The sequence below is a fragment of the Eurosta solidaginis genome, chromosome 4 (genome assembly GCF_040869045.1).
Source record: "Eurosta solidaginis isolate ZX-2024a chromosome 4, ASM4086904v1, whole genome shotgun sequence".
NCBI classification, from domain to species: Eukaryota; Metazoa; Arthropoda; class Insecta; order Diptera; family Tephritidae; genus Eurosta; species Eurosta solidaginis.
Genome location: NC_090322.1, coordinates 155,786,253 through 155,811,848, shown reverse-complemented (window position 1 = coordinate 155,811,848; position 25,596 = coordinate 155,786,253). Strand labels below are relative to the sequence as shown.

Below are 25,596 nucleotides of genomic sequence, written 5' to 3'. Positions count from 1 at the left end.
AGTAAAAACACCTCAGTTTCCGTTTTATTAATTTCTGTATATTATTTATTCAAACATACAAATCACTATAAAGGGAATCAAGGGCAAACAATTCGCGCCTTCACAACATCCCATAGTACCGTTTAAGAGACATAAAGGGATAATCATAGTTATAATTTTTTTTTGATAGGGTTTTTCAGTTTGGTCGTTAAAACAAACTTCTGGTAACACTACGGACTCAATCAGCCTATGTGAGGTCCTCATGGACCGGCCAGTTCAAGCTACCTTCCTACCTACCCAAAACAAGTATTTTTACAAGGAACGTGGTACAATAACACTGTGGAACAAATTGAGGTTAGCAAAAGTTAGGTCGATTCTGAGAGTGAGGGGTGAAAATAGAGGCTAAATTAGAAGACCCGTATCGCGGCGTTTGTTTATGTTAGTTCCAATTTGTTTTTAGTCGACCTTCGAACTTTGCAGTCAAATACAATAAATTTCTTCTCTTTTTCCTCTTTTTCCACGTCTTCCTCTTTTTTGTTTCCAACCACCGCACAGGTAGCGATTTTTATTTATTTTGTACACGCGAACTAATATCACGAATAGAGATTCAGTTAAGATTCGAAATTCAGCCGAAGCTGATGTCTTTTAATTTTCGCTCGGTGGCGATAAAATTTTTGGAACTTATTTCATTTTGGACTGATTTAAGTTAAGTGCACCGGTTTCATAACAAAAAAACAACATTCTATAATATATATTGTATTCAAAATGTCGGAACCAAAATGTAAAATGGACCATTTTTGTAATGTTTGTGGACGTTTCAAAGCAAGCGATGAAAAATGTGGCAATGTGTGTGATTGTTTTTTGGAAGCCTATAAACAATATATCTCGCAGGAGTTTATCACTGACGTAAACTATACCCCTAAAAAAGTTTGTTTTAATTGTTATTCATGTCTTATGCAATGGAAAAGTTAAAAGGAGAAGGCTATGCCTTTTGGTATACCAATGATGGGGTTAGACACCAGCCCGAAATTTCGAAAATTTCGATAATTTGAAACAGATTTTGGAAGTAGTCTAATATAATGAACACCAGTGGCGCATTTGCTGCGACCTCAAAATAGTTTCATTGAAGGCTTAACCGCATCTCGACATCCCAAATATCCATGTTTTTTGTGCTATCGCGATTCACGATACGGAGAAGGTATTAGAGGAAGAAACTAGTACAAACAGCATAACTGGAATAGTCGCATTGGACGGAGATGGCCTAAAGACAATAGGCTACACGAAAGTCTTGTTCCTGAAATGAAAATTTTGTTGCCGTTGCTCCACATTAAACTTGACAAGTAACGCCAAAATTCAGGAAGGGGTTGTTAATGGTCCCGACATACGGAAACTAATGAGTCGTCAAGATTTTGACCAAGAGACCGAGAATTAAATGCATGCCTCGCATTGAAAGCAGTCAATAAAGGACTTTTGGGTAAAGAACGCAAAGACAACTACAGGGAATCTGTTTCAAACATGTTGGCAACTTTCAAAGAAATTGGGGTTAATATGTTGTATAAAATGCATCTCTTGCATCAGCATCTTGATCAACTAGCTCAACAGTTGCCAACTGAATCTGATGAGCAAGGCGAACGTTATCACCAAACTGCGCTTCCATTTGAAATAAGGTAACTAGATTTTTCTAATATCTTTGTCAGAGTGCACAATTATACATGTTAACGATTGAAAACTATTTTCGTTTCAGGAACAGAGGAAAGAAATCTCCAGATGCAATACTCGCTGAAATTTGTTGGTGGTATAAAAGCACCTTTGAAGAAGAGGAAAACGAGGAAAAAGAGGAAGAAGGGGAAGACAAAGATGAAATTCCAGAATATCAGTTGGACGAATTTATCGACTTTTCTGATGATGATGACGATGACCAAGATATTAGAGAGAGTAGTGATGTTAATCCACAGCCGCCTGCTAAACAGCGACTGTCCAAATAATTCATTTAATTTATTTAATTTTTTTACTTAAAACTTTTCATAAATAACATTTCAAAATTATATTTTTTCCGTATTTCAATAATTTCTTTTTCAATGTTTCTTCAAAACCAACACTAAAAAAAAAATTGGTACATAAGAAATGAGAAGGAAATTAATATTGAGCTGGAAAACGCAAGTTTTGTATTATGATTGTTTTCTTTTCAAATGAAATTTATTGAAGAAACTGAGAAGCATAATATATGTACATTAAACAGAAAGAAAAAATACTTAGTTTTGTGGAAAATTTGTTCAAAAAGCATGAAAAAAAAATTGCCAACATTTTGCTTCATAAGCACTACAAAAATTTTTAAAATCATTTTTTTTAATTTTAATTGTTGCACAGGTCTCTAGCAATAGCTTGGCTTTAACAGATTAAAAAAATATCAATTAGTCGACGAGTTATAGCCAAAAAACCATACAAACAATATGCTGAAAATCGGCATTTGACTGCAAAGTTCGAAGGTCGACTAAAAAAATTCGAACTAACATAAACAAACGCCGCGATGCGGGTATTCTAATTTAGCCTCCATTTTCACCTCTCACTCTCAGATTTTTGGTAACCTGAATTTATTCCACAGTGTAACTCGTTTGAAGTTCTTTCACTTCTTACCAATATTCATTATTTCAATTGAAATTTTTTGCATATTTCTTTGCATTTCCTCTCAGCCATGTCACATCCTTTCGTTAGCTCAGTATTGCACGAGTTTCCTTGCCTTAGTTTTCCCTCGCTTTTAGCTGCTCTACCTGGCGGTATGTCAACAGTGCTCCCTTCACTGTCACGATTTTATGCAGACAACGTGTACGAAATGAAAACTGCCAAACTTTATCGTTTCCGGCATTTCATTTTGTGTTCGATTCATTTAAATTAAGGCCATGAGGTAATCGACAAAGGCATTGTTGATAGCTGTGACAACTTAAACAAAATCTTTAGTGCTGGGGGAATCTTGACGGCGAAAGTTAAGCTAGTACATAAAATAATCAATCAATCACTCAATTTATAAAAAGAAAAAAATACAACGACTTAAATATATTGGGAATTGGTTGCTGGCCATTTTAACAAAGTTTGTGAGTCAATCGTAAAGTGACGCTTCCAGCGGGACACAAAGCGGTCAATTGTACATCTTGAGTTCGGTCATCATCATTCATTTAAGATGATGTACTAATAAGAACTTTAGCAAATCTCGATGTTGTACTTATGCGCCAGATGAAGATGAGTTCCTTATGATAAGCTAACTTAAAGAAGGAAAATGAGCTAAAATTCGTGTGATGGAAATTCTTGGATGAAATTATAAGCACTTCAAGCTTATACTTTTTTAAAATATGTCACTGCACTCAATATATGTATAGCACAACAATTTCAAAATCGATATTCATCATCAAAACTATGTCTGTATAGCAAAACATTTCCTGGTGTGTTTTGATCCACTTATATAAAAGAGGTCTTTAAAATTAACTATCTCCTTGTAGTATTTTTATCCTGAGCATTTTATTTTGATGGAACTCTAAACTTTAAAAAGTTAAAGTTTCAAGTCTCAAGCTCCCCGGTAAACTATTTTTTAAACCGATTTAAAAAATTCATAATCTGGTTCCTTCTTTTGTTGCACCTAAGTGTAGGGTTTCAAATTTCAGCTCGATGAGAAGTTACTTAAAAGCTATCGCAAGATATCATGTGCTCTGTAACGAATACTCTAAAAATCTCCAAATATCTCATTATCTACCTAATAAAGAAAAATTTGTTATCCCAAATATTGTAGTTTAATATGCCTCTACATTTCGTTCCAAGTTTTAGGCCTCAAGGATATCGGGAACTTTATTAAAACCCAATTGAAAAATTTCAAAACTCCCCATTCCTTCATGATGCATTGTCGGCTTATGAAATTTATTCCTGATTTAAAGACTTTAGCTCCTGAAGGAAGTTACTCAAAAACTTCCCCAATTGTTTCCGAAAATTTTCGGACAAACATGACACGGATGTTGTAAGATTTGGTAAAGTTGTACTGGCCGGAATTTATGTACGAGGTATTTACCTCCGCCTTCTTGCCGAGATCTAACAACTCTGCTAACATTAGCAGTTGGGGACTTGATCTCAAAATTACAAAACACGAACACAAAATGGGCTCAACTGACTCATCCTCATAAAAAAGAAGAAAAAAACAGTTTTGATAAGCTAGATATCTACCTTATATTTTTGGTCCGCCGAGTCGAATACGTCCCGATCAAAATATTTGCTCTCATGATATCAAGGCAATCCACGCATAACTCCTTCTAGCAGCTACCAGAAGTCTATACAGTCGCAAGGAATAATCTTATACACTAGCACCCAGATTATTTTTTATCAAAAAGTAGTTCGATGCTGCTGCTTGGCGCTTTTGTAGCAGTCTGATTATCTGAAGAAATATTATCTACCGAATTTTGTGTACCGACGTCCTCCGCCTGAAGATGTCGCAGTTACCAAAAAGCCTGAATTTCCCGTTATAACCAAATTCCTGGCTGAGTATTCGTGATTCATAAGCTTACAGCCCTCGTCTCAAAGTTTTTTTTCCGAACAGGCTACAACCATTTTGACCACGATATCAACGGGCTACAAACTAAGATTTGCCTGAAGTGTCAATATAGGTATTATGTTATATGAAGAGCCATTTTTTCTTACCAGCCCATTTCGCTTCGCTGAAGTGTCTAGAGTTGACCACCAGACCATAAGACTTTAGAAGAAAATTGGTTTGACCCGTATCTTATAGCTAATGCACAACCATGTGTGAGAGTCCACAGCACCCCTTTTTAGCAGTAGAAGTTAACCGAAACCTTCCTTGCTGTTTCCTCTACAACAGGCTTCTATGAGAGACTTTTGCCAAGAATAATCTCAATGCGCTCTCAATTCTGTAAGAATGTACCGGTGGTTAGTTTTGTACTCCCTAAAAAATAGAATCAGCTCCGATTTCCTATGTGAACAGCTAACCGGAATGATTCCGGCCACCTGGTCACGACTCCCAGGTACCCCTGTAAAAGTTCTTTAGGTGTACTCAAAAATGTCGCTCCCAAAAGTATAATAAATAAACGAAAGTATAACTAACTATCTGGTAGCCGCCATCAAGTCTCGAATAAGTCCATTTACAACCACGAATCAATTTGACATCAATTCGACTTCCCGGACAATAAGGTCCCATTCAGTGGCGACCGAATGAAAAGCCGTTTCTGCAGGTGTGTTACAGTTTTTCTCCACATTTGGGATGCATGTTGACCAAGTTACAAGAATTTCTGACATAGCCCTTCTTTGGACAGGTATTGTAAATAGAAGCCAGCGTGCTTTAGGAAATTACCAAAGATCGCTGAATAAGGAGAGGCTTGCAAGTGTATTGGTATGATATATGATCTGTTCGAAAAGGACACGCCAATGCCCGTATGTATGCGTTCTCGATAATTCCAGCTTCTAGAGTATAGCAGCCCGACTGAGTGTCATACCTTTGAAAATATGAAAGTTCGGTGGCCCAGTGTATATCCCGTTCATAACACAATAATGCATGACTATATTCACGATAACCAATGTGAGCAACCGTTCTCCATTTGACCATACTAACTCAGGGGCTTTCGCTGCTTTCTTTTTTGCCCCAACTACGTTCTAGAAAAAAAAAAATATTTATAGGTACTGTGTCAGTACTTAACGTCAGAGCCACGAATACTTCACAAAACCCTATGAGGAATATTTCGAAACCTCGAAGGCTCATTTCATCTGAGGGAGCATGATTTTGGGTAGTCCAAAAAGGGCTTTTTATTATTCAGTCCATAATAAAAATAGTATTCAAAATTAATCTTTCTTTGCATTCCTTTATTCTAATGCTGGTATTAATTTATGCAGTTCGGGCGGTTCATCTCTGAATAAGCACTCTGAGTTAAGAGGCTGGTCAGTGCAATTTACGTAACGCGAGTACAAACGCACCATGCAGTACTCATTCGGCGTGGACATTTCGGCCAACTAAACCTACTAACGGACCAATGTTTTTAAGATATTACTACACGATAGTGTCTATTTTGAATTAAGTGGTTAATTACATGTACAAAAACAAAGGGATATAGTTCCTTCTCGTAGGCCAGAATATGCTTGCGCCGGAAAACTGCAAATTAAAAAAAAACACCCGGGAAAAAAAATATGGGAAGAAGCGAATTCGAACTCACTTTTATGGTGACTCTCAAAGGATGGTAAATTTTTTCGGGACAAAGCAATGGAATGAAGTCAATAAGTGTTCTTTGGAGAGGAAGCGAGGTCTTATAAGAAAGCGCCAAAGACCTCTGAGGAATATATGTGTGTCGTGGGATCAGATCAACTTGTTATGATCCAGAGTAGACGGAAGATGTGGTCAACGACTGCTATAATGAACTAGAAAGTCATATGAACGTGGATGATTTGAAATTAATAAAAATATGGTACGAGAGTATAATTTTTTCAGTTCTATCTAAATGCTGGACTATAGAGTAAGTCTGATTAATTTCTGTTTCTGCACCGATGAGATACAAAAGCTTATTGACGTGGATGTAATATAGCCTGGAAAGTAATTTTAAGGAAAATCAAGCGACAGTTGGCGTGGTTTGTGGGATCTTCTCCGCGGTTTCTGTGAGTAAATTTCTGTCATTAGAAGGTTTCCAGCAAAATAGTTCTCTGCCTCAGTATTCCACAAATTTGTGGGGAAAAATTATAAGTAGATTACTGTAAACTGGGAGAAGAGTTATACTAATTGCCCAGTTTTTGGCTCTATACACATCAGCTTCTCATTTTTTCTCCAGTTGATTCGTACATACGATGTAAAATGCATAGTAGGTTACTATTGACATTGCAGCAAGGCTATTGTGAGTTTAGGTCAACCGAAAGTTTTGCTTTTGATTATAAAACAAATAAAGGTGGTCCTTAGAGCACAAAGACTTTGCTCTGAGTATTTCGAAGGGCCGTTAAATTATGTCAAGTCCATTCCACCGAAAGGGGTCGGTTTGGCTTATAACAGTAAAAATTTACTATATTTTTGGATAATTTCGAATTTTAAATCCTTCAGCTCATTTATGGTGCAAACATTTTTGGTTTGGGAAACCCTGGCTTCTCTTGCGATTCTGGTTCCACAATATTCGCTGCCTTTAAGCAATTAATTTTAATTCATATGACTCAGATTAAAAAGCTGCTGCATGTGAGTACCAACTGTTTCGCTCTCCATCGCATGAGCACCAGTTAGTTGGGTAGTCATTAAATCTGTAGCGCGAAATTGGGAAGCCACTCTGAAGCGAAATTGGGAGATAGTCTGGCAAGGCACCACTTTCGCACCATAGGTTTATTGACTCTCCACCGAACTAGCGGTAGTCGGATGCAGAGCGGGTAGCCACATTTGTACCAACTGCGTGTAAGTCTGAGCTGCATGAATTTAAATTAATTATTAAAAGGCATCGACAATCTCAGAAGCATCTATAACTGAACCAATTAAAAACGAGTTCAAAAACCTGCGAAGAGGGACTATTGCCATTTCGTAGGACATCACAATGCTAAAAGTGTTAGTTGAATGCACCCTCTAAAAATATCGCTTCTTAATGAGATAGTTTTGCTCTAGTTTGATTGACTGCAGGGTTACTTCACCGTTGTCTGATATGGTATCACTTTGTGTCTGATATGGAATCACTCCATCTAACTTAACCTTGACCGCATCAAATAAACTATCATTAAATCTTTTGAACAAAAATTTCAATTTTTTATGGCGCAAGTTATTTTACATGTTTGTTAACGCTTAATCCTAAGTTTAATATACTAATGAAGTATGAACAACTTAAAAATAATTAAAAGAAAAATATATATACATTTATACATTTACAAAACACAACAGCAATTATCTCTACTTAATTGTAGTTAGGTGGTGGCAGATAACCACCATTTACAGCTCCTTCTCCAATGGCACCACCTACTCCCGCTCCACCTCCATTCAACGAACCAATAACCGAACTAACTTGACCTACGCCTTCATCGCTAATTTGAGTGTTGCCACCTAGAGAATCATATTGGGCTTGTATTTTCTTTTGAGCATGGCGAGCTTCCTCTGCGGTCTTATACTTGATAAAGTAAACCTCAGGTTTTGTAATAACAGCGGGCTGTTCGAGTACTTGAGTATCAATTTCCGTACTACCACTCTTCTTATTGAGTACATATATAACGGTCTTCTCTTCATTGATTGCGGGTGTAATTTTGATTGTGGACTTCTTTTGCGTACCTTTAGCTGATTTAATAAATACCACATTGTAGTTCTTACGTGGAACACCAACAGTGATATGTTTCACTGCTTGTGCCTCTTCGGCATCCTCTGGAGCGGTATGAATGAAAAAGCGTTTCGTCACGATGGCAGGATGTTGTTGTGGACCGCTACCATAACCAGCTGCAGCATTGGAAGCCTGAAGAAAAGCTCCACCAGCGTTTGGAGACTGTCCAAATACACTGAACTGACTCGAAGCTTGACCAGGTGAAGCCAAACCTACTGCACCATAGCCAGTTGATGTGGGATTGTAGTTGTAGCCTTGCGGCATAGCAATTGCGATCGCTGAGTAGCATAAAATCTATTTGGATTAAAGTTATTTATTATATAATATGTGACCTTCAAATTTTTTTTTAATTTGGTGAAGTCATTACTCACAATAAATCCACGCATTTCTATGCTTGACGCTCGTTGGGGTAATTTTGCGTTATGTGTTGATATTCGCCCGAGGTTTTGCTTTGAACTGAAGCGTTGTAATTTATGCTATTTCTTTTATATTGGCGGAACCTTAACGCGCAGATGATAGATTTCTTTAAAGTGCATCTGCATTGCATAATTTCACTGTATATCACACAATTGCAGAGTCATTAATATTGGCCCTTTTCAGTTGCCTGAAGCAACAAAATGTTAGCTCGAGTTGAAGCGAAAATGATATACCCGGATGTGGGATTCAAAAATTGAATCGCGCAAAAATGATGTGGCGAATATTGGCATTTCTATATATAACTATACTGCTGGAACATAAATGAACAACAACAACAAAGCAAGTAGCCACTGCAACATCAAAGCAAGCAGCCACACATACATGACAACAGCAAAGCTAAGAGAAAAGAGAATATTTCACATACATGCATGTAGTCAGCAGCTAAGAGAAGAAGAAGGAGAATTACATCCCTGCAGTCAAAAGCCAAAGTAATCAGCAAAAATTCTAGTTCATTGACTAGAATTTTGTGGGTTTATTCATACTAGTCAGCTTTTGAATAGTTCATTGACTATAATTTTGTGGTGTTATTCATACTAGTTAGTATTTAAATAAATCATTTGACTAGAATTTCGTCTGTCGGCTCGAGGAAATGCGCGAGTGCTTTCTGTAGCCAATTTGCAATGCATACTTCAGTTGACAATGCTAGATATCGTCCAAATCAACAGGCACATAAACACAAGCATGACGAGTCAACCCTCACCGTTACCTCAACAGAGGTTAAAGAAGTTATTGAAAATGCCAAGCCTTCCATATCAATAGTCCCAGACGGAAGACCTATACCGATGCCAAAACATCTTGGCCATGAGGGCATCAGTAGCCTAGGAAATTTTTTCTACTTGTCGTTAAAAGCCTATGCCTTTCGAGAATAACAGAGAAAGACCGGAAGCCTAGCCAGTATCTACCGATATTATCCCTTTAGTCAGTAACGAAAACGTTTAAAGCCGTTATGATTCCCTCAAATAAATGAAATTTTTCGGTTATCCAGCCATAAGCATGACTGCGGTAAAGTACATATCACTACCACCATTCTGAACTCCATTAACACTCATAACACGACGGCGCTAGTGCAGCTTGGCCTGTTTTGACACAGTCTCCGTTAGATAGATAGATAATTTATTGAGGATTGCACTGCGACCATTGGTCAGCACCTCATCCCATCCGACTTCCATGATGAACCCTAGCAGTTCTCTTGGCTTGAGAGATTTAATGTGGGAATGTTCTGGCCATGGTGAACCAATAAACTTAGCCCTGCATCTTGAGATTGCGTCACATTCGTGTGGTATTCCGTTACTTTTTAGTTTTCATATATATGTACGTATTTTTATTAAAATCTATTCCAAAATATAATGTATTGAAGTGATAAATTTTTAAGTTATATACATATGTATATATATACATAACTTTTATATATATGAAATATAATGAATAACATAAATTTGAGCTAATTTATCAATTTTCAAGTAATTTTTCAACCCAACTGAGACAAGTATATTAAATAGTAGGATGCTGATGCAAATATCGACTAGTATTACTTACTTACTTAATTGGCGCTTAACCGTCTAAACGGTTATGGCCGTCCAACAAGGCGCGCCAGTCGCTCCTTCGCTCCGCCAACCGGCGCCAATTGGTCACACCAAGGGAGTTTAAATCGTTTTCCACCTTCCGCCCTCTACCTCTGCTTCCATAGGCGGGTTCCGATAGAAACACTTTCTTGGCCGGAGCATCATCTTTCATTCGCATAACATGGCCTAGCCAGCGCAGCCGCTGCGCTTTAATACGCTGGACTATGTTGATGTCTGCGTATAGCTCGTACAGCTCATCATTAAATCTTCTTCGGTACTCGCCATCGCCAACGCGTAGAGGTCCATAAATCTTTCGAAGAACTTTTCTCTCGAACACTCCCAAAGCCGCTTCATCTGCTGTTGTCATGGTCCATGCTTCTGCCCCATATAGCAGGATGGGTACGATAAGTGACTTGTAGAGTACGATTTTCGTTCGCCGAGAGAGGACTTTACTTTTCAATTGCCTACCTAGTCCAAAGTAGCATTTATTGGCAAGATTGATTCTTCGCTGGATTTCAGTGCTGATGTTGTTGCTAGTGTTGATGCTGGTTCCCAAATAAACGAAGTCTTTTACTATTTCGAAATTATGGCTGCCAACAGTAGCGTGGTTGCCAAGGCGCATATGCGCTGACTCTTTGCTCGATGACAGCAGGTACTTCGTTCTTTCGCACAATACACTTGAAAGAACCTTATATGCGATATTAAGAAGGCTGATTCCACGATAGTTGGTGCATTTTGCAGTATCCCCCTTCTTGTGGACTGGGCAAAGAACACTTAGATTCCAACCGTCGGGCATGCTTTCGTCCGCCCATATTTTGCTAAGAAGCTGCTGCATGCGCCTTACCAACTCCTCGCCGCCGAACTTGAATAGCTCCGCAGGCAATCCATCAGCGCCCACGGCCTTGTTGTTTTTCAATCTGGTTATTGCTATTCTAACTTCGTCATAATCGGGCGGGGGGACATATATTCCATCATCATCGATTGCGGGATCGGGTTCTTCATCTCTGCGCGGTGAATTGCTGCCTCCATTTAGGAGAGCAGAGAAGTGTTCCCTCCATAATCTAAGCACTCTCTGGACATCAGTTACAAGGTCGCCGTTTTCATTCCTACAGGACTAGTATGTCAACTGTTATTACAATGATGCATATACTGAGTAGTATGGCAACTTGTATGTTGATGTTGAATACACTGACTAGTATGTCAATTGGTATGATATTGGTGTAGATAATAACTAGCATGCCATCTGGTATAATGCTGGCGCAAAGGCTGACTAGTATGTTAATTGGTATGAGTCTGATGGGTATGCTGACTAGTATGTCATCTGGTATGATGTTGGTGTATATAATGACTAGTTTGTCAACTGGTATGATGCTGAAGCAGAGGCTGGCAATTGATATTTCGTAGGACATCGCCGTGTTAAAAATACAAGTTGCTAATATGAAAAAAGAGAGAACTCATACCAGTTGGGATTTTTGGCAAACTAGTATTCTTCTAGTATACAACTAGTTGGTTTGACTGCCGGGCAGTTGCTAATATGGAAAAAAGACAGAACACACACTAGTTGGGATTTTTGGCAAACTAGTATTCTTCTAGTATAGTTGGTTTGACTGCAGGGATGTCATGTAATCAGCTAAGAGCGAAGATGACATTACTCACACATATGTATACATGTATATAGCTAAATAACCAACAATAATAAGATACAACTTTTCGATACAGCTGTTCTTGAAAAGTTTAGACTTTAGGAGAAATGGGCGAACAAGGCCACTGAGACTATAAAAGATGCGCAAGCTGAGGAATAGTCAATCAGTTTGAACATAACACGCTATAAGTAAAGTCCGCGAGTAATTTTTCGGTGAAGTAGTACCAAAGTAGTGTTGTCAATAAAGAACATTTTGTTTTACTGAATATTTAAGCTATTTTTTTTCGACAGTTCAGCGATTAGAACTATAACAGAAGGTACATATATAATAACCAATGATTGCTAAATTTCTTTACAACTACATTTTTACCTTAAGCTTATTATGAAGCTTGCAAACTTTTTCCAATTAGAGAATGAAAATACGAGCCTATTCTATTAAAAAAGGTTCGTTTTCGAGATGTGGAAATGTTTTTTCCAATCATATAAACTCTGACCTTGGGACTCGTCACACAAAAATGACTACCTATAAGTAACAAGTCTGGCATTACAACTCCGTTTTAGGATAAAGACCAAATATTAAGGGCTATGATATAATTATTGAGAATTCCTGCCTGGTTTATTTCCCTGTGAATACAAAAACTGACTACGCCGACATAAAGAGACTGTGTGAGTATATCTGGCCTTAAAATGTCTACTACTGTGGCAAAATAAAAAAAAAAAAAAAAAGCCCTATTATTAGTCTTGGAAATGTAGTGGACTATGCCATCATGTACAGTATGGCCTTAACAAGCATAAATTAGAGTCACAATCAGTATCATGTCTATTCGACAGATGCAGATAGGAGCCATTACACCCTTTATGCGAAAAATACACATGATCATTATTTCCGGAATTCTCAAGTCCCTTCAGCCAGGTCTGAGTCGAAAATTAATAACAAATCTGGGTCGTAAAGATATATTTGCCCAAATAGTCAGAGTAGAGTATACAATGAAGTAAATATAGTGTTAAGAGAGAGTGAATTACTTCTCGGGGCACGAAATGTGCTCATTGTGGCAGCAAGTTCCAGCATAAAAGTAAACACTTTTTAAAACCATTTTACAATACTTAGCCTTCTTAGTTTACTAGAAGACTAATGATAAAGAAACGAGGAACCAAATCAATGCCGTTTTTATATACTGCAAATATGGAACGTGAGGGATTTCATTTATTTGGGAACCAGCATTAACAGTAAAAATAATATCAGATAAGAAATCAAACGAAGAATAACTCTTGCCAACAAGTGCTCTGGATGAGTAGGCGATTGACAAGTTAATTCATATCTCGACGAACAAAAATCATGGTCTACAAGTCGCGCATGAGATGAGATGGCTCTTGGAGTGTTCGAGAAAAAAGCTCTCCAGAAGAGTTATGGTCCTGTCCGTGATGTTGACGGCGAGTATCAATGATCTGTATGAGCTTTAGAGAGATATGACGATAGTGCAGCGAATAAAAACCCAAAGTCTTCGTTGGCTCGGTCATGTTATGCGAATGGACGAAGACGCCCCGGTCAAGAAAGTTTAGCAGTAGACACCGCAGTTTGAAAGCAGAGGGGGGAGACATCCACTGAGTTGGGAAAACTTGACCTCGCTTGGTAATCCCAATTGGCGCCAGTTATCGCGAAACAGGAATAGCTGGCGTGACTTGTTACGAAAGGACTAAAACCGCTTAGGCAGTTATGCGTCAATTAATGATGATAACACAGCATAGTGTGTGCATTTTTAGAGGTCCCAAAGTGACCGGCGTACTACCATAATTACACAGAAGATGCAAGAAAATTTGGTGCAGAAACTGCTCACGAAACATGAAGCTGATTAATTCTGTAGGCAGTGTTTGCATCGGCTCTCTGAGATCAATCTTGGATGTAACAAGTGAGAGCATATTTTTTTACTCATCCTGTACTTCCTTTCCGGACATTAAAGAATAGCATCAATACTAGCAGAATAGCTGGCACAATGGGGATTATACTTCACATAGAAAAGTTAGGGTTTTGCTATCATAGGCGCGTTATGCACCATAGAAACGGACCATAGAATTGTCGGATTTTAGTTGGAAGGACTAGTCTTAACAGCCTAGTCGCAAAAATTTTAATTCAGTTATAATAAATGAAAATAATTTGAATGCCTACAGACATATGTACTTGACTCACATAAGAAAAACTATGGGTTCAAATTCTGGTGTCGAAAACATCAAATAATAGATAAAAGGGGCCTAAGTAAAATTTTTAAGTATAATTTTTCAAATCTGAATATTGCAGTTTTACTCAAAACTCTGAAAGTTACTTCGAACGATAACGTAGGTTATCGTAAACGTACGAAGAGGGTAGATAAATTAGATGTGTGGTGAAAAGCCTATAAGCTATGTAAGGGTTCATCTTAGTAGCTCAAATACAAGTCATCCCCAAGAAATTTCTAAATATCTAGCAACGGGTGCCTCCTATCGGAATTTCCTCTCCCATTTAATGCATTGTGTTGGTGTTCTCAATTACATATAAGGTATAAAGTCTGTATGTCATCAGTATGGGTTCTCTAATACTTTTTGTATTAAATTCTAATTGACCTCTGAACCACATTTTAAATTTAAAGTCTCTAGCTTGCACAGAAGTAACTTAAAGATCGCTTCTAAGATTGTGAATTCTATGAATTTTCTAATTTCCGCGATACGTGTGCCACCTTGCGGAATTTTTTTCTCCTTTTGTTGCACTGTCTCGTTGCCTCAAAACTGTTGTGACGTATTTATATGAATTCCCAGAAAATAAACGTCAACAAGTGCGGCTTCTAATAGAAAAAGCGGGCACAATTTATTGAAACTAGCTAAGTCCATTTTTTAAGAGTGCCTTAGTCAAACAGAAGATCTGTTGTTTATTGCAAATATGGTTCAACCAAACCAAAACACAATAAGTGAACTCTTAACCTTTTTAGATGTGGGTGGGATTTTATTCCACTATCTATGTTATAATCTTTATCCGAAGTAAAAACAGAAAATTTAGCCATTCTGGAACATTCCAAAAAATATGTTTCAAAGCAAAACGCAATAATTTCATATATAAATTTGTTTTTGATTTAAAAATTGTGTTTTGCTTGTATGAATGGGAATAAGTTTTGTAGTACTAGTGGGCAATTCTTGTTCAATGAAACAGTGATTTGAAAAAATTCAAACAAATATTTATTCATCGTTTCAGAGAACCAGAATTCACCATCCTGGTATACTCTTAAATAGTGATTTAAGGAGCACTTTAAGAGTATTTATGGAGTAAACGAGTACTCCACAACTGATTTGAATACATAAAAAAGATATGGTCTAATTAATATTCCGATGTTCTAGACAAGGACCATCTATTTTAGCTCAGTGTACTGATTCAGAGTACTCCATGGAACACCTACGGACTAAAACTATCCTAAAGATTTACTAAAGAGACTCCTCAAATGTGCTCATATTGTAGTACTAATATGACGAAAATGGTACACCCATTCTTCCAGGTAGATTCTATAAATCGTAACTTTTATTCACACCAAAGATCACAAAATCCAATAACTTTTAAACCAAAACGCAATAAATAAATTTTTTCAGATCAAAATGCAATAACAACTATGGAGCTTAACTTCCAAACTAGTTGTCCAATAACCGCGATTTTTAGTCTGCATTTATTTTCTGCCGTAACTTCTATAATATCTTAAGAACCTTTTGAAAATATGCCTTCATCTAAAACTCGGTACTTTTTCTCATTTATCCAGGAACTTGTTTTAAGTCACTTACTGCGTTTTGGCATAAAACTCTTCATTTTCTCTTCTTTGGAATTCAAGCTACACCAATTATATAGCAAGCTACAACAAATAAGTCGAATTTTGTAAAATTTGCTTATAGTGGACTAATTCAGGTTTGACTCATACTTTCTGTTCAGCTTTGTCTTCAAAAGCAGAGGAATAAACTCACGCAGAGAAAGCTACATCAGTTTTTTGTAACAACTGGGTATTTATTAATAGTTTCAACACAATGAGGAGTGTTATTCTTCAAATTTTTCAATTGTTGCTTTTCCACGCTAATAGCTTGAAGATGATTAATTTATAAGCCGTTTTGCTGTTTTTCAACAATTTTGTTTATGCTTTTGTTGCTGTGGTGCACCAACTACTTTTGACTTAATTATTCAACCATTTGTCATTATTACATTCCGATATATTGGCAGGTTTGTATGGGACACGCTTATTAAAGTATCTGGCGTATCAAAAGTAGTTGTTATTTATTTTTGATATTTCAATACACTCCTATGTAGGAACATATTTTCAATGACCCCTATGGCGCAATGGTGTAGATGCTCAAGAGTGAAGATACCAATTTTCAAGTATTTATTAAGTCGACACCTCTATAAAGGAATGGTTAGTGAATACTTTTGACTTTTGGGTAGTAATAATTGAAATGGTGGATATTTTGGGTGTTGTGAATGTGCGTTGGGAAAAAAATTAAAGACAAATTTAACAAAACCTCAGCTGAGCTTGGTATACCTACATGTACAGTGTATTTGGTAATCTTTACTTTATTTGATACACAGGTTTACCTGCACCCCGAAAAGATTGGTTGTTGTTGTAGCAGTGCTTGAAGATTGGTAGTGCAAATAGGTCAATATTTCATAAAAAAATCGAAAAACGAACACATCTTCCGTGATAGAACAAAAACATATAACTCCTTTTTTTGAACATTGTGGGAAATCAAGGATTTGCGTATAAGTCCATATTTCCCTCAAATATCAAGCTATTTTGAAGACTTTCATACTTTTATACTTATGTATAAGAGGGCTAACATTTTTTTTTCATAGCTTTGGGTGATGTATTAAATGTAAAGTTACGGGCAAATAAATTTTTCATGTCACAACAAAGCCACGTAACTTGAATTTAATTTGTATGAAATTATAACACAAAATAATTTTTTTATACATTTAAACTTTTTTGTGCTTTAACAAAAGCACGTAACTTCAGATATTTTTAAAATTACGTAATTTCAGCGCCAATTGGGCAATGAAATTTTGCTGGAGCTTCTATGGATATTGGATAATTGGTCTGTGGTAATTTTTGGACAAAAAGGCAATATGTGCTGCAATAACGGGAATTCTTCAAAAGTCGCTGCTTTTGTCGTGCACCAATTTCAATGTTTTCATACATTTTAAGTGACGTTGTTTTATTATACTCAGTTGAGCAGAGCTCACAGAGTATATTAAGTTTGATTGGATAACGGTTGGTTGTACATATATAAAGGAATGAGATAGATATAGACTTCCATATATCAAAATAATCAGGATCGATTGATTGAGCCATGTCGGTCGGCCCGTCCGTCTGTCCGTCCGTTAACACGGTAACTTGAGTAAATTTTGAGGTATCTTGATGAAATTTGGTATGCAGATTCCTGAGCACTCATCTCAGATCGCTATTTGAAATGAACCATATCGGACCATAACCACGCCCACTTTTTCGATATCGAAAATTTCGAAAAAAGTAAAAGTGCGATAATTCATTACAAAAGACAGATATAGCGACGAAACTTGGTAGATGAGTTGAACTTATGACGCAGAATAGAAAATTAGTAAAATTTTGGACAATGGGCGTGGCACCGCCCACTTTTAAAAGAAGGTAATTTAGAAGTTTTGCAAGCTGTAATTTGGCAGTCGTTGAAGATTTCATGATGAACTTTGGCAGGAACGTTACTTCTATTACTATATGTACGCTTAATAAAAATTAGCAAAATCGGAGAAGGACCACGCCTACTTTTAAAAAAAAATTTTTTTTAAAGTAAAATTTTAACAAAAAATTTAATATCTTTACAGTATATAAGTAAATTATGTCAACATTCAACTCCAGTAATGATATGGTGCAACAAAATACAAAAATAAAAGAAAATTTCAAAATGGGCGTGGCTCCGCCCTTTTTCATTTAATCTGTCTAGGATACTTTTAACGCCATAATTCGAACAAAAATTAACCAATCCTTTTGAAATTTGGTAGGGGCATAGATTTTATGACATTAACTGTTTTCTGTGAAAATGGGCGAAATCCGTTGATGCCACGCCCAGTTTTTATACACAGTCGTCCGTCTGTCCTTCCGCATGGCCGTTAACACGATAACTTGAGCAAAAATCGGCATATCTTTAATGAAGTTAGTTCACGTGCTTACTTGAACTCACTTTATCTTGGTATGAAAAATGAACGAAATCCGACTATGACCACGCCCACTTTTTCGATATCGAAAATTACGAAAAGTGAAAAAAATGCCATAATTCTATACCAAATATGAAAAAAGGGATGAAACATGGTAAGGTAATTGGATTGTTTTATTGACGCGAAATATAACTTTAGAAAAACTTTATAAAATGGTTGTGACACCTACTATATTAAGTAGAAGAAAATGAAAAAAGTTCTGCAGAGCGAAATAAAAAACCCTTAAAATCTTGGCAGGTACTACATATATAAATAAATTAGCGGTATCCAACAGATGATGTTCTGGGTCACCCTGGTCCACATTTTGGTCGATATCTGGAAAATGCCTTCACATATACAACTACCACCACTCCCTTTTAAAACTCTCATTAATACCTTTCATTTGATACTCATATCGTACAAACATATTCTAAAGTCACCCCTGGTCCACCTTTATGGCGATATCTCGAAAAGGCGAGCACCTATAGAACAAAGGCCCACTCCCTTTTAAAAATACTCATTAACACCTTTCATTTGATACCCATATCGTACAAACAAAGTCTAGAGACACCCCTGGTCCACCTTTATTGCGATACCTCGAAAAGGCTTACACCTATAGAACTAAGGCCCACTCCCTTTTAAAATACTCATTAACACCTTTCTTTTGATACCCATATTGTACAAACAAATTCTAGGGTCACCCCTGGTCCACCTTTATGGCGATGTCTCGAAACGGCGTCCACCTATGGAACTAAGGATTACTCCCATTTAAAATACTCATTAACACCTTTCGTTTGATACCCATATCGTATAAACGCATTCTAGAGTCACCCCTGGTCCACCTTTATGGCGATATCTCGAAAAGGCGGCCACCTATACAACAACCATCACTCCCTTTTAAACCCGTCATTAATACCTTTAATTTTTTTACCCATATCGTACAAACACATTCTAGAGTCATCCCTGGTCCACCTTTATGGCGATATTTCGAAACGGCATCCACCTATAGAACTAAGGCCCACTCCCTTTTAAAATACTCATTAACACCATTTGTTTGATGCCCATATTGAACAAACAAATTCTAGGGTCACCCCTGGTCCACCTTTATGGCGATATCTCGAAACGGCGTCCACCTATGGAACTGAGGATTACTCCCTTTTAAAATACTCATTAACACCTTTCATTTGGTACCCATATCGTACAAACCCATTCTAGAGTCACCCCTGGTCCGCCTTTATGGCGATATCTCGAAAAGGCGACCACCTATACAACAACCATCACTCCCTTTTAAACCCGTCATTAATACCTTTAATTTTTTTACCCATATCGTACAAACACATTCTAGAGTCACCCCTGGTCCACCTTTATGGCGATATTTCCAAGTTTTTTTCTAAAGTTATATTTTGCGTCAATAGACCAATACAATTACCATGTTTCATCCCTTTTTTCGTATTTGGTATATAATTATGGCATTTTTTCATTTTTCGTAATTTTCGATATCGAAAAAGTGGGCGTGGTCATAGTCGGATTTCGGCCATTTTTTACACCAATACAAAGTGAGTTCAGGTAAGTACGTGAACTGAGTTTAGTAAAGATATATCGATTTTTGCTCAAGTTATCGTGTTAACGGCCGAGCGGAAGGACAGACGGGCGAATGTGTATATAAAATGGGCGTGGCTTCAACCGATTTCGCCCTTTTTCACAGAAAACTGTTATCGTCCTAGAATCTAAGCCTCTACCAAATTTCACAAGGATTGGTAAATTTTTGTTCGACTTATGTGATTAAAAGTATCCTAGACAAATTAAATGAAAAAGGGCGGAGCCACGCCCATTTTGAAATTTTCTTTTATTTTTATATTTTGTTGCAACATATCATTACTGGAGTTGAATGTTGACATAATTTACTTATATACTGTACAGATATTAACTTTTCTTTTAAAGTTTGAATTAAAAAAAATTTTTTTTAAAAGTAGGTGTGGTCGTTCTCCGATTTTGCTGATTTTTATTAAGCCAAATTTCATCATGATATCTTCAACGACTGCCAAATTACAGCTTGCAAAACTTCTAAATTACCTTCTTTTAAAAGTGGGCGGTGCCACGCCCATTGTCCAAAATTTTACTAGTTTTCTATTCTGCGTCATAAGTTCAAGTCACCTACCAAGTCTCATCGCTTAATCCGTATTTGGTAATGAATTATCGCACTTTTTCGATTTTTCGAAATTTCCATATCGAAAAAGTGGGCGTGGTTATAGTCCGATATCGTTCATTTTAAATAGCGATCTGAGATGAGTGCCCACGAACCTACATACCAAATTTCATCAAGATACCTCAAAATTTACTCTAGTTATCGTGTTAACGGACAGACGGACGGACGGACGGACATGGCTCAATCGAATTTTTTTCGATACTGATGATTTTGATATATAGAAGTCTATATCTATCTCGATTCCTTTATACCTGTACAACCAACCGTTATCCAATCAAAGTTAATATACTCTGTGAGCTCTGCTCAACTGAGTATAAAAATGGGTTGAAGTCCCCAATAGATTTTTTCCTCAGTAATCCGAAAATCTATAGCAAGGCAAAAGCGCATAACGTGTAACGTGTTTCTGTTCTACCACGGGAGATATGGTTATTTCATAGCATTAAACAAATAAAATCAGTCAACTAAATCTATTTAAGTCATAAACTACATACTGCATTTAAAAGAAGCAAAGGAAAGGTATAAACTGTAACGCTTTGTTCGTTAGATCCTTTTGGATGGCTGCTAACTCTAAAATATTGTAATTTATTTAATGCAAATTTTTGAAAAAACTATACCTATTCTTTCTGAATATTCAGTACGAAATTTTTTTATATCTTTTGTTTTGTTCTTTTTTTCCTATTTTGCTGTTTAAGTTCATAATACTTCATTATTGAAACTACTTAAAAATATTCTTCTAAGGCATCATGATGAAATTAATATTCAGTTATTCTCACCCCTTTGACGTTTTCCCTTAATCTGATAAGTTCGGCATGCATATTTTAGAGGGTTGTCTACCATGCTGAACTGCCTTTGAGTTCTATTATAATTGGAGTAGGTTTTACTATACGTTTAGAAGTATTATAACTATATAAGCCGCTACTAGATTTTTTTAGCCAAAAAGATAACTTTGTGCTCCCCGAAAGAATATAGAAAAAAATGTGCAGAAAATAAATTTTATAGGGAATTTTGTAAGAAAAATGAAGCAATAAAAACTTAATACTTTTGTAATACAAGTAAATACTGGAAAATAAAGCTACCGAAAATGTGAGGTTATGTTGTTGACATCGCCTTCATTGTTACATCATGTAAGACATGACGCAATGAAACCAGACATGAGAAATCATTATTACAAAATGGGCAAGCCCTCATAATTCTAAGTGTTGCTTCTTAACTTATGTGCAGCACTAATTTTACCAGTATCATAAAAAAATACGAAATTAATGCCTTTATGAAATGCCTGAGGTCTGTATTTACTTTTGCGGGAGAGTTTATTTTATTTTCCTTAGTCAAAATGGAAAAGTTTTAGTCAATTGAATAGCTGGATTTTCAGAGTATCCAATTGTCCACAACTGAGGAATATGGAAACAGACTTTTGACGTCCATGAGATGATTGATGACTTATAATAATGTCATGAAATTGGAAAGAGTATCTGGGAAGCTTATAATACGAAAGATAGATATCGGCGGTACACGGTCCCGAGATTCAACACTTATCTATGTAAACGAAGCGTTAAGAGGTGGATTCATTGACCATAAAATGGTGGCTGACGTAAAAATATAAAGGGGTTGTTGGTTTTACAGTAACGTTGCTGAAAAAAATCAGAGTTTATAGAAGTACAATGATGCCAGAAAAAAATATGTATGTGGCCTATCAAAACTTTATTTTAAAAAGCTCTGGCCGACCCTGGAAACGTGTAGACAAACTTGAAATATTTAATAATTTGGGAAAAATTTAAACAACGTGACATCAGGACGGACAAGGCGACAACTGTTTCGATTATACCTTGTAAATCTCTTCAAAGCCTTTTCTCCCGTGAGATGGATTTTAACCCGCGCTCGTACGATGGTTGAACCTGTCGCTTTGTCCGCCCTGATGTCACGTTGTTTAAATTTTTCTCAAATTATTAAATAAATTATAAAAATTATAAATTGCTTCAAATAAATGTTTTCATACATTTAAAAGCAATGAGGGCAGTCCCCGCTTAATTCATCCAAACCAAAAATAGCCGTATGATCAAACCCAACAGACATGGTTCCGACCTTCTCTATCTAGCCACATGCGTCTTCTCTGGCTAACAGTTTTTATCATCTCTTATTTCCTCTCCACCGTGAATTTTAGTTTATCTTAATCGGCCCATTTAACTTCCCTATTTGTTTCATTCTTCTGTAAATCTTTCCGTTCTCCGTCTTATTCTTCCTGCTCTTACTCTTATCAAACTCAACCTATCACTATTACTCTTAATCTTATCATTATATTATTCTTACTCTATAATATAGACGGGCTAAGCGTACTCGCATGAGTAGTATTCTTATCACACGTATTTTACGCTCTTCATTTCAGTCGTTGCTGAGAGCGAAAAAGCGATTGCGCCACAGTGGCGTAAAAACATAATTTTCATATCAATTTGAAAAATATTAGGGTGTAGCCTATGACGGCGTGCCGAATTGGAAATGTGATGACTCTAGTTCCATTCTCAGCTCGGAAGAATATAATTTCTAATTAAAAAATACAAAGACATCTGATGAAATCTTTGGCAGGATTGAAATAACTGTAATGTCAGCCGATATGGTTAATTCTTTTCAGCTTTTCTGTCATAATAAAGCATAATAATTTAATAAAAACAACTATATAATTCATTAAAATTCACAGACGTATAAGATGAAAAGACGATACAAATTAAAAATCATTCCTAAAAAAAATAGTTTCCAATAGGTGAGTGTTCCTTTTTATACTCAGAGTGCTTTGCACAACCTCTCTTTACTAATTTCTCTCAAAACATTATCCTTTTTCTTACTTTTACTCTCACTCTAAATCTTGCTCTTGGTCCTTTTACTTGTTTTCTCATCACTTTTCTGTCATGCTACCGTTTTCAATGTGTGAGATCAGTGATGATAATCATGGCACATTTGTACTTTTTTTGTTACATTTCGCTCCCAGAAAGTACGTTGGTACTACATTGGCACATTTGATACATTTTTGTAAAATACAGCACTACACTTCAAGTCATTTGCAAAGCAGCTCTGAATGTACAAAAAAATTTTTAATTTTTCGAAGAAAATATATGTATAGTTAAGTTGTTTTGTTGCCGAGCACATTTTGCCATTTGCAATTATGGATCATTTAAATATGCTTATGAAAAATAACTTAACTGATTCTAAAATTGTGAACAAATTTTGCATCAATAGAATTAAAGCACAGAAAATAATAACTCAAATAAAAGGGCCAGAAAATTATAAATCCATAATTGCATTTGTTTAGAAGATTTATTACTCTCTAATAATAGATGAAACGACTGATATATGTATATCAAAAAATTTGGCAGTTTCGATTCGAATTTTTGATAAAAAGTGCATTGATAGATTTTTAGATTTGATACTTTTGACCGATAATATCACGGAGGGTATTTTTAATGTCATTATTAAATCTTTTAAAGACCATTCAATACCAAGTACGTCCCCACAAGGTGGCTTTCTAGACAAGCGGTCACAGATAGAATTCTTGAGCAATGGGATGGCCTCAAGTATTATCTTAATCTTTACGTATTTGAAAATAAAAGCAGTAATCAAAATATAGCTACCTGAAATTCGTCTAAGTCCTATTTATAAAGTACTAGCTATACCCGGCGTACGTTGTAACGCCCGTGATCGAATGAATGTTGCGTTATTTTTTCTGTTTTGTTTGTTGATAATTTAGTTTATTGTTCTGTAAATTGAATTGAATTTTGTACGCATATTTCCGCTTAGAACATTTTATTATTGTATCTTATTATAATTCATGTTGGTACACAATATTTTTGGTTTTTTCGTTCGGTGCAAAGATAAACAAATTTTTTGGCGTTCCAACTCTAGAGGAAGAAACACATAGCTGGCCATGGGAAAAGCACGGACTCTCCAAATTTAATCATGCAACAGTAAGCGATTTTCCTTTTGCTTTGTTGATTGTAATTGCAAAAGCAAGGCGTACAGGAAACTGTAAGAGCTTAAAAAAACTGTAGGAATCTTTGGGATCCGTGGAATGACCACATCTTCACTTTCGCGTTTACCGCTGATGGTTGTTGCTTCGATCACATTCGGCATTAATTTCTTAACGCAAAGTCTGGTTCCATTACACAATTTTGGTGGGTCTAAATTCCGAAGAAGCATGATTGGTGAGCCAATTTTCAAAGTTAATATATGCGCAGGCATTCCAGGTGGTTCTAAAGAGTTTAGAAATTCAGTTGGATAATTCACAATTTGATTTTCATCTGTAACTGTGTCGATAGATGTATATTTCGCCACTGCACCAGGAATTTGGTTTTGAATGCGATCATTGATTTTATTATCATTTTTGGGAGCTAAGATTGCTCGTTCGCATAGCCAAAAAAAAAAAAAATTGAATTTAAAATCCTTTATTCTGAAATATGAAAAACCTTCGTCTTGATCGAAGGAACCTATAGCGAAATTTGGTGATGATTGAAATGTGTGAAATGCGGCAGCTTACTAAACGTTCAAAAGGAATAAGAGCCAAACTCAACAATGCAGTCAAACTTTAGGTGTTAAAATAACTTAAGTTTGTACGGCAGCCATAGTTCTGAAAATCCCATTTGTAGGGAAGGTGCCACGCCCGCTTTTTCCGAATTCCACATTTTCTTGGTGTTGTTAGGGATTGACTTCATATAACTCCCTACTGAATTTGTATGTTCTGGCATGTATACCTTCAAAGTTATGTAGTACCAAAGATTTCATTTGTTTGGGAGGTGCCACGCACCTTGTATATATCCAAATTATTTTTAGCATAAAACCTTCCCGGTGATCGAAGGAACCTATCACCAAAATTTGGGTATGATTGAAGTGTGGGAAATACGTTTCCATAGGTAATACACACACAGAATTTGATTTTTATATATATAGATATAGAATAGATTTTTTACATTTCTTTCTTATATTTTAAATGAAATAAATAATGTGAATATAGAAAAGCAGTCTGAACATATTCCCATACATTTACTTATTACCAAATTAAAAATTTTATAAAAAATCTTAGTTATACTCCAGTCCTATTTGGATGTTAAATATTGATTCAGACGAAAATCACTTAACCCCAAATGAAGTTTACTGCGGTGTTAATGTGGATATTATTCTATCAAACAACCTTTTCGAAAAAGATGACGTACACATATTTAAGAGCTGTG

At 36.2% G+C, this 25,596-nt stretch overlaps 3 protein-coding genes across 8 annotated transcripts in view; 2 read left to right on the top strand and 1 right to left on the bottom strand.

The window, feature by feature from the left end:
* LOC137250527 (allatostatin-A receptor-like) overlaps positions 1 to 25,596 on the top strand; it is a 68,974-nt gene that overhangs the window by 10,641 nt on the left and 32,737 nt on the right. Inside the window, exon 1 of one of the 6 annotated variants that reach the window (XM_067783492.1) lies at positions 12,497 to 12,629. The exons of the other annotated variants lie outside the window; for them this stretch is intronic. The gene's annotated coding sequence lies outside the window, so the exon portion shown is untranslated. Of the gene's footprint in view, positions 1 to 12,496; positions 12,630 to 25,596 lie in introns of those variants that run through there. 6 annotated transcript variants of the gene reach the window in all.
* LOC137248711 (nucleolin-like) lies at positions 901 to 1,964 on the top strand. Its single transcript, XM_067779622.1, has 2 exons — positions 901 to 1,646; positions 1,724 to 1,964. The coding sequence occupies exons 1-2, from the start codon at positions 1,495 to 1,497 to the stop codon at positions 1,962 to 1,964; spliced, it is 393 nt and encodes a 130-aa protein (XP_067635723.1). The 5' UTR covers positions 901 to 1,494.
* On the bottom strand, positions 7,707 to 8,774 carry LOC137250528 (uncharacterized). Its single transcript, XM_067783494.1, has 2 exons — positions 8,654 to 8,774; positions 7,707 to 8,576 (listed from the first exon to the last, which is right to left on the bottom strand). The coding sequence occupies exons 1-2, from the start codon at positions 8,666 to 8,668 to the stop codon at positions 7,869 to 7,871; spliced, it is 723 nt and encodes a 240-aa protein (XP_067639595.1). The 5' UTR covers positions 8,669 to 8,774; the 3' UTR covers positions 7,707 to 7,868.

What these genes read in the sequence shown, in the direction of transcription:
- LOC137248711 (XM_067779622.1), top strand. Translation starts at nt 1,495, where the DNA reads ATGTTGGCAACTTTCAAAGAAATTGGGGTTAATATGTTGTATAAAATG. An exon ending in GCGCTTCCATTTGAAATAAG is followed by an intron (nt 1,647 to 1,723) that starts GTAACTAGATTT and finishes TTTTCGTTTCAG; the next exon opens with GAACAGAGGAAAGAAATCTC.